The sequence below is a fragment of the Daphnia magna genome, unplaced genomic scaffold (assembly GCF_020631705.1).
Source record: "Daphnia magna isolate NIES unplaced genomic scaffold, ASM2063170v1.1 Dm_contigs143, whole genome shotgun sequence".
NCBI lineage: Eukaryota > Metazoa > Arthropoda > Branchiopoda > Diplostraca > Daphniidae > Daphnia > Daphnia magna.
In genome coordinates, this window is record NW_025533140.1 from 189,992 (window position 1) to 203,171 (window position 13,180).

Below are 13,180 nucleotides of genomic sequence, written 5' to 3' on the forward strand. Positions count from 1 at the left end.
AACAATAATGTCATCTAGATAAACCAATGCAAACTTAAAAAGTACATCTTTCAGGATGTTATTCATTGCTCTTTGAAAAGTGCTTGGTGCATTTGTCAATCCAAATGGCATACGATTGAATTCATATTGTCCAAATTCACATATAAAGGCTGTTTTATATTTATCGCTTTCTTCTATTTCTATTTGCCAGTATCCGCTTAATAAATCCAATGTTGAAAAATACTTTGAACCGCACAATGCATCTACGGTATCATCTATTCTAGGTAAGGGATATCTATCTTTTATTGTTATTTTGTTTAATTGTCTATAGTCAATGCACATTCTCATTTCACCATCCTTTTTGTTAACCATTACGATTGCTGCTGAGAATGGACTATGACTTTCTCTTATTATTTTATTTTGTAGCATATTATCAATCTTCGATTTTACCGTATTTTTAGCGTTTCAGGCGTTCTACGCAGACGCTGATTAATTGGTGCGCTAGCTCCCGTATTAATGAAATGTTTGACATTAATAGCCAACCCAAGGTCTGATTCTTTATCTGCAAACAATCTTTCGTTTTTTACAAGCAACCATTCAATTTTTGTTTTTACTTCATTAGAAAAATTGGGTATTTTAAAGTCCTTCTTTTCTAATTTTCTATTTTCCTGGTTTGATAAATCTAATTGACTAAAAGCTTCTAAATTAATGTAGTCTTTTGTAGTTAATGGAAGTTCCTCTTCTTCTACATTGGATAAAGGCCTTAGTGGGATATTTATTCCCACTTCGGAAAAAGTTATGCTATACAATGGCAATATACTCTCGCAAAAACTATGTTCTACTCCATAGTGATCATAACTGATCTGCTTATTTTTAGTGTTAATTTTTACGTTATTCCTAGCCAAAAAATCTAATCCTAAGATACAGTCTTCATTAAGATTTTCCATTACATAAAAGTTGTGGTTAATGAAATGATTCTTATTTATTGTTATTTTAAATTCATATTGGCCTAATGATTTGAGCTCTTGTCCTGATACTGTCCTAAATATCGGATCATCGCTGTTTCTTATTTGTTTTAAATTTTTATCACTTATGTTAAAATACAAGCTAGATGAAATTAAACTTGCTGCTGCACCAGTGTCTACTAAAGCTTTTGTTTCTTTTTCACAAATTCTAATTGGGATACGTATAAGTTTAGGTATTTCCGCCGTAAAGTTAGGTTTTACATGATAGTGATTAATGCTATTAGAATTATAGAGTGAGTGGTTTCCTACATTTGACGTCGTGGTTGACGGTTGATACGTGCCATATCTGTCCAACATTCTCTTGCAATGTGTTCTTTTTTATTGCACTTGTAGCACGTAATGTCACTGTTTTTCGCTGGTTGTGTGTTGTGAAAAGGTTGACCTCGTGGTTGATACTGATCACCAGTCGATTCACGCCATGGCTGATTTTGAGGGTTCCCGAAATTTGAGGGTTGGTAAATATTCCTTCGCGGTGGATACAAATTATTCTGTGGCCGTTGAAATTGTCTTTGGTTTAGTTGCCGTTGGCCATTTTGATGTGGCCCGTATGAATAAGGTGTTTGGCGTTGCGTTGTTGATTCTTGAAAACTTTCCCTTCCCCTCTGGGTGTTATAGTTTTCTCTATATGGGCTGGCTTCTCTGCTTCTGGAAAAACTTGGTTCTCGGCTGCGTGAGTAGCTTGATTCGCGGCTGTTTTGCTGATTATTGTTAAATCGTACTCTCGGATACTGTGTTCTTGAATTGTGTTCCCGTGATTGTGATCTGCGAGGCTCGTATTGGTCAGTTGCTGCTATGACTGCAGTTTTTTCCAGTGATATTTCATTTTTATTAGCACATTCCATCTCTAAAATTTTCTGTCTTAATTTCTCTATTTCGAAATCCTGTTGTTTTCTATGGTGTGCAATGCCGGCAATGACTGCTGTTAGTTCTTTGTCGTCATTGTTTTCTTTGTTTTGCAAGATCTGTTCCGAAATAAACAGTTGTTTGCATAGTGCATCGAAGTCATTGGCATCTTCTGGCATTCGTAGGTAAAGTTCCGTTTTTATTTTTGGTAAGATCCCTTGGATTAAAATTTTAATTTTGGTGGTATCCCGCATCTTTTTACTTTACTCAAGAGCTGGTCTTCCACAACTGTCTTGTTGTGGTCAAGTTTTTCTTCTTTTCCTTCGATTCCGTCGTATAGGTTGTTAAGTCTTGACACGAATGCTCTGCAGTTTTCTTCCGGTTTCTGTTTTAGCTGCAACAATTTTTTCTTTAAAGCGGCTAGATCATAGGCGTCTTGGAATCTTGCTATGATTGCTGATCGCCAGTCGTCGTATTCAAGTTCATCTCCTTGCTCTGATACGTATTCTTCGTGCCAATCCAGAGCTTCACCTTTAAGTCTGTCTGAAAAGAAACGTAATTTCTGGGTGTCGTCCCAATTGTTGTTTCTTGCTACGTGCTCAGCTGTTTTAAGCCACTCCGTTATCATTTTGTCTGTGCTTTTTCCTTTGTATGGAGGTATGGATTTTTTATCTTCTCGAGAGAATAGTTCCCCCAATACTTTTACTATTGGCTGAGTAAAGGTTTTGATCATGTCTATTTCTTCTGCGGTAGGGGTTTTTTCTGTTGATTTTCCTATTGGGTTGTGTCTCGAAGTCTCAGCTTCCTCGGAAGTTTCGTGGTCAAATCCCATGATTTTAAAATTTGGTTTCTCTTTGTTAAAAAGTTCGTTCTGTTTCTGCAATAATTCTATTGTTTTATTCTGGGACTCTATTTGTTTTTTTAGAGTTTCAATAGTTTGCTGCTGTTTTAAAACGTGTTCGGTATCTAATTCGAAATGTAATGATTTGTCGTTTATCTCACTTAGTGATGTTAGATCGTTGATTTGTTCTATTAGTTTTGAAACTTCTCCTGTATGTTCTTCTGTTCTAGAATTGTCTGCGCTCTCTGCTTCGATGTAAAAAGCTTCTTTTTGCTTATACTCCACTAGACGTTCCTCAAGGCGTTGTATCTTGCTCTCCTGAGTTGAAATGAGTGTTTCTTTTTCTCTTATTTGTCTTTCGAGGTTTCTATTCCTTGCGGCTAATTCTAGTTGCCCTTTGTGTAGACAGCTTCTTTCTCCCTTTGTTGTTTCGAGAGAGTTTTTCAATTCTCTTACCTCCTTTTCTAATTCGTCGCTTCTTTCTTTCTGTGCCTTTTCGTGTTTCTTAACGGTATTATAACTTTCTAGCAGTAACTTGTTTTCGTTTTGAAGTTTGTTTATATTTTCTTGACCTTCGGTTTCCACGTGTGCTGTGGTTTCTTCCTTCTTTTTCAATAGTTTTTTAAGATATTCTTCGTTTTCTGTGGCCTTTCGAAGTATTTGTTCTAATTCACTGATTCGCTGGTAAGTTTTTTCTAGTGAATTCTTTAAGAATTCGTTACTTTCTATTATTTTTTCGGTCGATTGATTTGGGTTCCTTTCTTTTTTTGCAATTTGTTTTTGTAAGTTAAAGTTTTCTAAGCGGATTTCTTCTGTTCGTTTTTTCTCTGCGACTTGTTGCGTAAGTGCTTCTTCTTGGAGAACGGTGTTTACTTTGATCAAGAATTCTTTCTCTTTACCGTTAACAGTTTTTAACTGTTGTAAAAGAGTGTCTACGTTATTAAATTCTCCTCCGAGTGACTGAATCTGATCTCTTATAGTTTTTGTTGTTTTACTTATCGTCTCGTGAGTGATTTCGTCTGGCGTATTTAAAGTTTCTTTTAATATTGAGTACGCAAATTGGTATAAGGCGTTATGCGCCGCTGTATTTGCCTCTTTTTTTCTATCTTCCAATTCTTTTATCGTCGTTGTTGTTGAAGTTGTTTGATAACTTTTTGATTTTTCCTTAGTATACTTGTATTCTAATTCAACTAATTCTTTCCAGCTGAGAATAAATGCGGCTCTTGGGGTTTTGATTTCAGAGTCAGGATTTGTTATATCATGGGTTTTCAAATTTGGGTTTAGTGATGGTGAAGTTTCGTTAGTTAAGTCTGGGTAAATGGAGTCGGTCCTGAGAGTAGTGTGTGGTAAAAAAGATTTCTGCATTCGCTTACCGTGATGGATTTTGTTGACCGACGCAAGTAGAAAGAGAGAAGAAAAAAAAAATTATTAGTACTTTATCCTCCTGATTCAATTATATTGTCTACTGTGTCGAAGTCTCTTATACCGGTGACAGAATCTTTTATTTCAATTTCAAGTCTCGTTGGGACCTCCAATTGTAAGATTTGCCAGGCGTGTATTTATTAGACTTCTACAATAGCAATACAATCAAACCAAGAAGCATGGCACTACTCTGAATATTGTTGCGAATAACACTGCTTTTTATACAGATTTGCAAGTGGCACATTGGGTGTGGCTTAGATAGCGGTGGCGTGTGGTCACTTGGTCATGTGGGCGTTGCCTTTGTGTACACCTTGCGTACACTCAATGTCCGTGCAGATTTGCCATCTTCTGTAAAGCGTAAATAATGCAGTTGGCTCGTTACAATCCTAAGGAATCAACAAGAAGACACATAAGTTGGAAAATTTATAAAATCAAATTTTCAAGGTATCTTCTTTTATCTACAAACTTTTTTACTATATTGAATAACTATTCGTTTTGCAAATAGGGACAGAAAACATAGAACGCCTCACAAAAATGATGAATGACGTGTTTGACATACTAAATCTGCGCTTTTGTAAAGAGGGAATTGTCCATGCGACTTGGAAAAATAAAAAAGGCAAATTGAATCAAATGCTGCAAGCCCTCTCAGAAACTGAGCGTGTTTTTGAAGAACATGGAAAGAATGTTAAAATGTTCGTTTCCGAGACTAGTCTTCAAGCCTGGCGTCTAACTATAAATAGTGCAATAAATCTGATCGAGGAGCAATTCAAAGCAGGAATTAAAGTTGTACTAACAGGAAAATTTAATCAAGATCCTCTAGAGAGGTTAACTATGTTTTCAATCTTTAAAGCTATGTGAGTAACATTAATTAATATAAATTTATTTAAAAAATTCAGGCTGTTTGGAATCGTTCGTTCGGTAGATAGCCACCCAACGGTGACATCTTTTTGCAAATCATTCGATACGTTTCTCTACAATCTCGCCTGAGTTTTCTTATGAAGCAAGTGAAAGGAAGTAATATCGACAATAAGGAGCCACTTGAGATGCTGGTAACGATGTCCCAGTGTCTCCAACAACACGCAAAATACATTGACATCACCGTGAAGGACTTTAAGGAAGCCATCAAAGATAAGTTGCTCGCCGAATTAACTATACGTTATGTAGACGACATACCATAAGGAGGTAAAAATGATTTCAATTTAAACTTGATGGTGTATGACCTTTGTGGTTACATCGTAAAAACGAGGAAACATTTAACTGCTTGCGAAGTCTGTAAGAATTTGGTGCGTTGCGACGAACTTGACTTACCTAAAGATTTCACTGCTGACCAATATACAGCAATGAGAAATCGTGGTTATCTAGTCTACGTAACGGTACCTTTTTTTAAACTATTCTTGTTGTTGAACTGGCAATTCAATCTCATTTTGAAGATCTCAACCACATCTACATCCACGATTCATTTGAATTGTGTTGTGCCAAAATTGCTGAGTTACACACTGTTCCACTTTTCTGTGACGAACACAGAGATTATAACCTAAAATACCTAGTAATGGAGTATGTAAAGGTACGTTTTCATTTAGAGAGCAAGCGTCTTAGAAAACTGTTGGTGTTGCAAGCCAAATCTAAAGTGCAAACCAACTTCAAAATAGCTAAGAATTCGTAACAGTTAAGTTTGTTTTGATATTAAATTTTTATGTTTATGTTTCACCTATCAAAATTCATTAATATACAGACAAAAATTTCAGTTGTTAAACAATTGTTTATTATTACTGCACATATTCTATAAATATCACAAAATTATAACTAAAACGAATACTCAAACATTAGTTTACAGTCCAAAAGTTGTAGCAGTTTCCAAGTTGTCATTTAAAATCGTAGACTTTTACTTTTTTCACACTAATTAATTAAGCCACTTTTTGTTTACTTTCTGAAGTACAGACGACGAAAACGAACGAAAACATAGCGAAAACTTAATACATCACAAGTTCACAACACAGCCGCTGTGGCGCTTTCGTTATGGGCCAGAAAGATTTTCAGGCCAAAAAGGCAATGGGAGGGCCCGCCATAAGCGTGGCTACACCAGTATTCTTTTACTCTGATTAAGGTAACACCTATTGCACCTCACACAGCGTTGCCAAACTATATCAATTTTTAATTTTTTTATTTTTATTTTTTCCCCCTAATCAGGGGGAACCCTGATGCAGGGTTCTATGACTCTGATTAACTATGATTAAGATACTTATTATAATTTAAAATCCGAATGGAGCTTCTTTCTTTTTTATTTGTTTGTTTCCCAAAGGTAATTTACTACCGCTAGATGACGTTTAACTTGACACTAGTTCGTCCAGTTTGAACGTTTCTTAAACAAACTGTTTGCCCATCGATATAACTAACTTGCTCTACTTGATTACTCACAGCCTCAGTCGTCAGTTTTTCCGGAAGAGCAAATGGTTTCCGGGTTTCTGTGTGGCGAATTGGCGTCCAGGCTGTACCCTATCGGGAACTTCCTGAACGGAGTGAGGGCCCCTAGTATTTATGGCTGTAACTTAATTACATATTCCCTAAAAATGCAAAAAACCCACTTTTTCCCTATACCTTCCGTGTTAGGTCGAACTATTGCGGACAGGTGCTGCCGCCTACGTTCCTGAAAAACATGACACTTTGGCAGATAGGGAATCCTAGCTTATACCTCTAAACTATTATACCATGCTGTCGGGCAAGCTTCTTTGGCTGTGTTTGCAGTCCTGCAACTGCAAAATACAGTCAGTTGTCTGCGACAGATTAAAAACGTTGAACCAAAATGTCTTCATATTCAACTTAATAGAACCAGCGAAAATAATAGAGCCGATTACAATACATATCATTGCCAATGACGTGACGTATAATAACTAGGCCTACAACAGAAGAAGAACAGACGGAGTAAGCAAATCCTGATTCAGTCAGAGAAACAAAAGAGCAAAGAAGGAATGTAACATCTGACGAATCACTCATATGAAAAGCTAAAACTCTTGGAAAAACAAAACAAGAATTTATCAATTCAAAATGTTCTCCGTCCACTTATAATATGTAAGGCAATACATTCAGAAAATTATGGTGTTTTCATTTTCGGTTACATTAAATGCGATAAAGTGGTGAACATTTCTGAATTGACATTCGCTAGCCTTGACATTTGGTCGGAAGTGACTTGATGAATTTGTTGTCTCAAAATGTCCAGAATATTTTCCACTTGTTGTTCCAGCTCAGAGTCAATGTCAGCCATAATTTTTTTCTGAAAACGCTTAAATTCTTCAACATCGAGGTTTTTGGCAATGGGGTCCTTTGGATTAGCATGATTCTCCAGGCCTAATAAAAATTCGCGAATGCAGGTGAAAGTGATGCGCATCAATTTCATTCGCACCTCGTAGTCATTGAAAATCGGTTCCATAAAGCGAATTCCTTTATCAGCCATTTCTTGTGTCAACGGGATTCCTCCCACTCCTGCAATCTCTTTTAGTTTCAAAGTCGTTTCGTCAATGATTTCACAGACCCATTTTTGCCCTTCTGTAGCCCATTGCGAAATTAGTTTATTCAACTTCCCCCTGACGAAATGTTGAGATGTTTCGAGTCCATGAAATTCGTTGAATTGGGTCAGCGCCTTTCGAATTTCAGTCAAGTTTTTGGTGACAAGTTTCTTAGTTTTTCCGAGTATAAAGCTGCCAAAATCTTGTAAAAGATAATGAAGTTGGATGTGAAAGTGTAATTCGGTTTGGTGGTTGAACAATCCAATCTTCTCTACGCCCCTAAATAGTAGTGTTTCACGTCCTTTGTTTATTTGGTCTCTGTTTTGTCGTTTCCATCTTTCCAGACCGATGGCTAAATTTATTGCCTTTCTAAAATCAGTGTTTTCAGACGAATCATATAATTTGTAAATTGTTTTGATCATTTCGATTGGCTCCGTTTTTCCCATGACACTCCTTAGCCTTTGACGAGTATAATCGGCCCAAGTGAATTTGCTGTGTGTCAGGATAGTCGTTATGGCGTACAAAATGTCTGAAGCTCCTCCCATTAACAATACATTTTTGCTAAATCCAAAGGATAGCATTTTACCCTGAAGCAGGAAAATTCCAACACCAATCGAAGCTACACCAACAACACCGGCGAACGTTGCTCCCAGATATGACTTCCAGGACCTTTCTCCATCCTTGATGTCAATAACGTGATTGAATGCTGCGAGGTCAAAAGTGTGCAGTTCCGTAGAAATGTTCACGGTGTTTGGAATTTTTCGAATATCCATTTCGATAAGATCAAGAAAAATCTCATATTTTTTTCATCCTAGGAGCATAAATAGCTTGGCGGCTTTTCAAAAACCTCCGGACACATTCACGCTCGTCTTCATCTTCAATTTCCTTAGTTTCCTTCTCGATGAGTGTTGCATCTTCCGTCACTCGAGCACCAGAGATGACGTGAGCAGCCATCAAATCACCAAGCAAATCTCGATAGGGTTTTAACGGCAATAAATTTATGGCTTTCAAACATTTGGGATCTTTTGCAGCCCTTAGCCATTGACGTTTAACTATTTCAGCGACGAAAATTCTGGCAATCACACGCATGACCGGTTCCTCATAAGCAGGACATTCGGGATAGCTGAATTTTTGGTAGTTGGACGATAATTCGCCATTTGAATCAATGATTTGCTGATCAATCAACGCCTTCCAAACGCAATCTCGTTCGCTATTAGAAATAATATTAGCTTGCGTAAAATCATCTTTCTCCAGTGGATCACAAAATTTCAAAGTGACAGTTTCAAGTTTATTGAGATTGAGCTGTGCAATTTGATTCAATTCAAAATTCTCCTTTGCGGCGTCGATACTCTTCTTTGCCAAGTCGTTCGATAACGTAACGTTTACTGAACATGATTTTGTTTTGCTTCAATAAGTCTTTCATGTTGTCGTAAATTGGATTATACAACACGTTCAGACAGTTGTTTTCGTGATCAAAAGAATCCAATCCAAACTGAAAGTCTTCAATTTTGATCCGATTTTCTCGACTGAGTTTTTTGCTGTTCAGATTACTACTTGGTTCGACATCACATTCGGAGTCCAACACGATGACGCAATTCATTTGAGAACACAAGCCACCTTTTCACCGCTTGTAATGCACCTTCTTTCCTCAGCTCCTCCCAGAACGCCTTTCTTGTGCACGGGATCAGATTTTCTTTTTTCAGATTTTTCTCCACCTGCTTTTCTGTAAAATTTTGCCTAAATACAGACTCCAATTTGTCCTTCAGATCCTTTTTGATTCCGTGTTCGTTGGCTACTTGCTGAATGATAGCGTCCCTATTAGGGATTGTATCGGTGTCGTTGAGCCGACAGGTGATGCATTTTTTCTACCAATAATTCAAACAATTTGTCCGCTTGCTCAGGGCAAATTATACGTTTTTGTTCAGATTTACACTTTGATTTTCTTTCCTTCTGGAAACGTACAAATTCTAATCTGATATTTTGTAGGAATATTTCAGCCTTCTTAAGAAAAGTTTTTCTTTTTTTTTCTTCCTTTCCAGCTTCCTTGAGATTAGAGGCTGAACAGTAATGGCTGCCTATTAGAGCTCGGGCTGAGCCGATAAAATATTCCAGAATTTTCACGATATTGTCTTTTTGTTGTTTGTAGGCGTCGACGACGCAGAATGACGGGGTTTGGTCAGGTGTTGCAAGAGCTACTTTGCGGTAAAAGGACAAGTGCATGTCTATGTTGTTGCTCAAAATAGTTTCGCAATTTTGCAAAATTTGAATAAATTTAGGTCTGTTTTCTTTAAAATCTTCTTGAATCAAAACGAAAGCAAAGTAGTAATGAGCAGCCGGATACAGATCACTGTCCCTTGAGTCAATGACTCGTTTCAGAATTTCACTTGCCTCGGACAGCGATGACTTTTGCAGAGCCAGATGTTTTGCCAGGGTGACAGATCGAACTGGCGTCATCCAACTATTGTCAGTCATGTTGTTATCTGGCAATCCAAGTCCAGTCCGAAAATGTTTGAGAAAATCGTGATGATAGGAATAAGTCAGTTTCAAATGATCCTCTGTTTGGTCAAGCCACAAAGCCCATATGTCAAGTACACTATCGCAGATTGTCTTAATTGCCTGATCTTCACGTTTTTGGTTTTTTAATTCTTGCTTTAGTTCAGTGTAATAAATAGACAATTCGTCAAAAAAATTTTGCTCGTGTTCCATTGTCCTGAAATCTTCTTGCAAACGGGATATCCGTTGTTTTTCTCTCCATTGACGCTCCTCCTTCATGCTTAACCATTTTCCGGCATCCCACTTCTTTCCTGTTGGCGATTCTTCGTATAGGAGGAAGGTTCCACTTCCGGGTGCTCCATTTCTAGCTGAACGTCCCATCGCCTGCTCTTCAATTCGCTCATTTTTTGGCAGAAAAGTTAGACAAATGTGCAAACCTCCGTTTTCTCTCAACTCCTCGCTTATTTTGATATCCGTGCCTCTACCCGCTAAGTTGGTGGCGACAATCACGTGACCAATTTCAAGTGATTTACCTTCGAAAGCAAATTTTTCATAATCACGTGTGTAGCAATGGATGTGGTTATCATTGAGTTTTGATCCTAATGCATTTTTAAGGTATCGGCGAATAACGTTCACATCTTTGATTGATTGACAGAAGATGACGAGAGAACGAGCTTTAGCTTGATCTTCAGGTTGAATAATCTGTTGTGTTTCTTTGACGATGGCATGGAGCCAGTGGTCCTTTGATTTAAAGACTTGCGTTGGTTTCAAGTAGAAACATTTTTGGAAAGCTGTTGGGATGACAAACTGAAGACTTTTGTATTTGGTATGCATAAATTGTCGTTCTGTTTCAGATCCCAGCGTACCTGAAACGCCAGCTGCTTTTTATAAGCTTGGATGTAAGTCGCATTAGAAATGAAAATGGATTTTAGATTTTGTGACGTCAATTTGCATCCCTCCTTTAGCTGAATAAATTGATGCAGTGCTCCATCCCACTGCGACGAGATCTGGTCCATCCTGTGTCCTGATCAATTATAATTACTTGAGGATGGAGATCTGGGCTGGTGTCTGTTCGGTCTTGATCGACGACATAGTCCTCGTCTCGTTTGAGTTCCAGGGCCTGCATGGCATTGTCCAGCCAATTGTCGAGATGACGATCGACAAAGGACATCAAATGCTCAGGTATTCGAATATTCCGCTCGCGTTTCGACACGTTACGGAGATAAAAGATAATCTTGGGATCCAATTGTGGTTTGAAATTGATGGTTTCAATCTTGTCTTCCATCAACAGTCGTCCTTGTGGGTCAATTACTTTTGTTTCAATTAAGTGGTCCCAAAGCGCATTCTTTTCCGATGGTTGGTCCTTCAATGGGTTGTGAATCGATTCTAAATCATCTTTAGATAGCACCGTAGAGGTCGTACAGAACAGCTGATTTAACGGATTCCTTCATGTTGAATTTATCCGATCCGTATGGAAGAACTGCCTGCATTTTTCCCAAATAAAAAACGTAAAGAGACTCGAGCATCTCCATACCAGGGATGTCGTGCGATAGGTACAGCGTGTTGTTACCGCGATCGAGCAACATGCAGTCGACTTCATCAATAACGACAAGGTCCATGGTGCGGTCACCTCGGATGCTATGACCGTACAGGAATTCATCCAGCAAAATAACTCTCGCTGGAAATTGGCCAATTGTCCATAAACGACTGCTGCATTGTAGGCAGTTGTGTTCGTTCGTCCACCCATTGGCTGCAATTGTTTGCCACACTGACATTGAAATATTCGTAAAGATTTCGCAGTCCACCATCGGCCACCGACAGCGTAGAATCACGGCGAGCCAGGACGTCATTACTTGTAATAACATCGATTTTCTTATTCTTTTTTATCTTCGTTTCGACAAAGGGCGAATGTGATTGCGACACCAGTGACGATAAGCGATTTACCTTCACCGGTTGATACTTGTGTTAACGTGTTTTTGTAATCAGATGTCAGCAATGTCATGATCGTAATTCTCTGGGTGTCCCGTAGTCGGAATATTTGTTTGTCTTCCATCCTTTGTACATGTTTTTTTGTACGGCGTAGTCGTAGACAAAAGACAAAATCGACCATTGACTTATTATCGTTGAGTTCTAAACCATTTGTCTGCCATTGCTTGATCAATTTCTTTATTCTTTCCTGCTGCTTGGATTCGTGTTCGTCAGATTCTTTCATTTGATCTGACATTGATTTAGATTCCTTCACTTTTGTTTGCACATCAGTCAATGTCCGGGGATATACTTTGTTATGATTAACTTGTCATTCGTTGGCGCGTCTTTTTTCATCTTGTTTATAATATCGTCAATGTTTCTTTCGTTATGTTCTTGCTAGGGTCACTCCCGGATACAGATTGTTTTGCAAAAGAAAAACGGCCGTTTTCAAGTCCACAGTCTTTTTTAATAACTCGTCACAAAAGTCTTTGTTGTTTTGAATTCGAGTTCCAGTAACATGTAAACGGCCTCATTCTTGAGTTTTTTATTCTCTTTTGGAGAACTCGATTCACCGATGGGCAGCCGATTGACTTTTTTTTCCCACATTTTGCTTTTTAAAAAGTGATACCAATCGCTGAGAGGCAGTAGCTCAAGCTCCGGTAATTGCTGACTTGTGATCCCCGTCGTCTTGTTCGAAATCCGTTGCTATCAATTCCATGAGCCGCAACAATTTCTGCGGCATGTAACGCAGCACAGTTGTCGGATGTGGCAACCGATTTTCGTAATAGAGGAACCAGAGATGGCATTCCAACGGCTTTTTTATACAACCAGTGTTGTATATCGCTATTCGCAATAATATCAGAAACCGCATAGAGAAAATCGGTCGTAAATTTCAAGCATAACAAAATCGCATCTCCAGTCGACGGGTGAGACATTGTTGATAATATTCAGGTAGAAGATGGGACTGAGATTGCGATTATTGTGCTCGGCTATCCATTCCAGCCAACCAGCAGAGATCGATTGAATATTCATCTAGCAATTTCACATTTAAATTTTCGCCACTTTCTTCATTTTCCTGGAAGGTTTTCAAAAGCAATTGGAACAATTTA

At 38.1% G+C, this 13,180-nt stretch overlaps 1 protein-coding gene and 1 long non-coding RNA gene across 2 annotated transcripts; one reads left to right on the forward strand and one right to left on the reverse strand.

Moving 5' to 3' along the window:
* Positions 1-4,382: 4,382 nt before the first annotated feature.
* Positions 4,383-5,059, forward strand: LOC123467076. Its single transcript, XR_006641608.1, has 3 exons — positions 4,383-4,554; positions 4,616-4,934; positions 5,007-5,059. It is a non-coding gene; the product is annotated as an uncharacterized LOC123467076 (long non-coding RNA).
* A 1,911-nt stretch (positions 5,060-6,970) lies between these two features.
* LOC123467075 (protein translocase subunit SecA-like) lies at positions 6,971-12,171 on the reverse strand. The gene is given in 7 exon segments (XM_045167147.1): positions 6,971-10,984; positions 10,987-11,118; positions 11,121-11,376; positions 11,585-11,773; positions 11,776-11,826; positions 11,829-11,994; positions 11,996-12,171. Coding segments are annotated over 7 exon segments (2,511 nt in total). The 5' UTR covers positions 12,157-12,171; the 3' UTR covers positions 6,971-9,428.
* Positions 12,172-13,180: the final 1,009 nt, after the last annotated feature.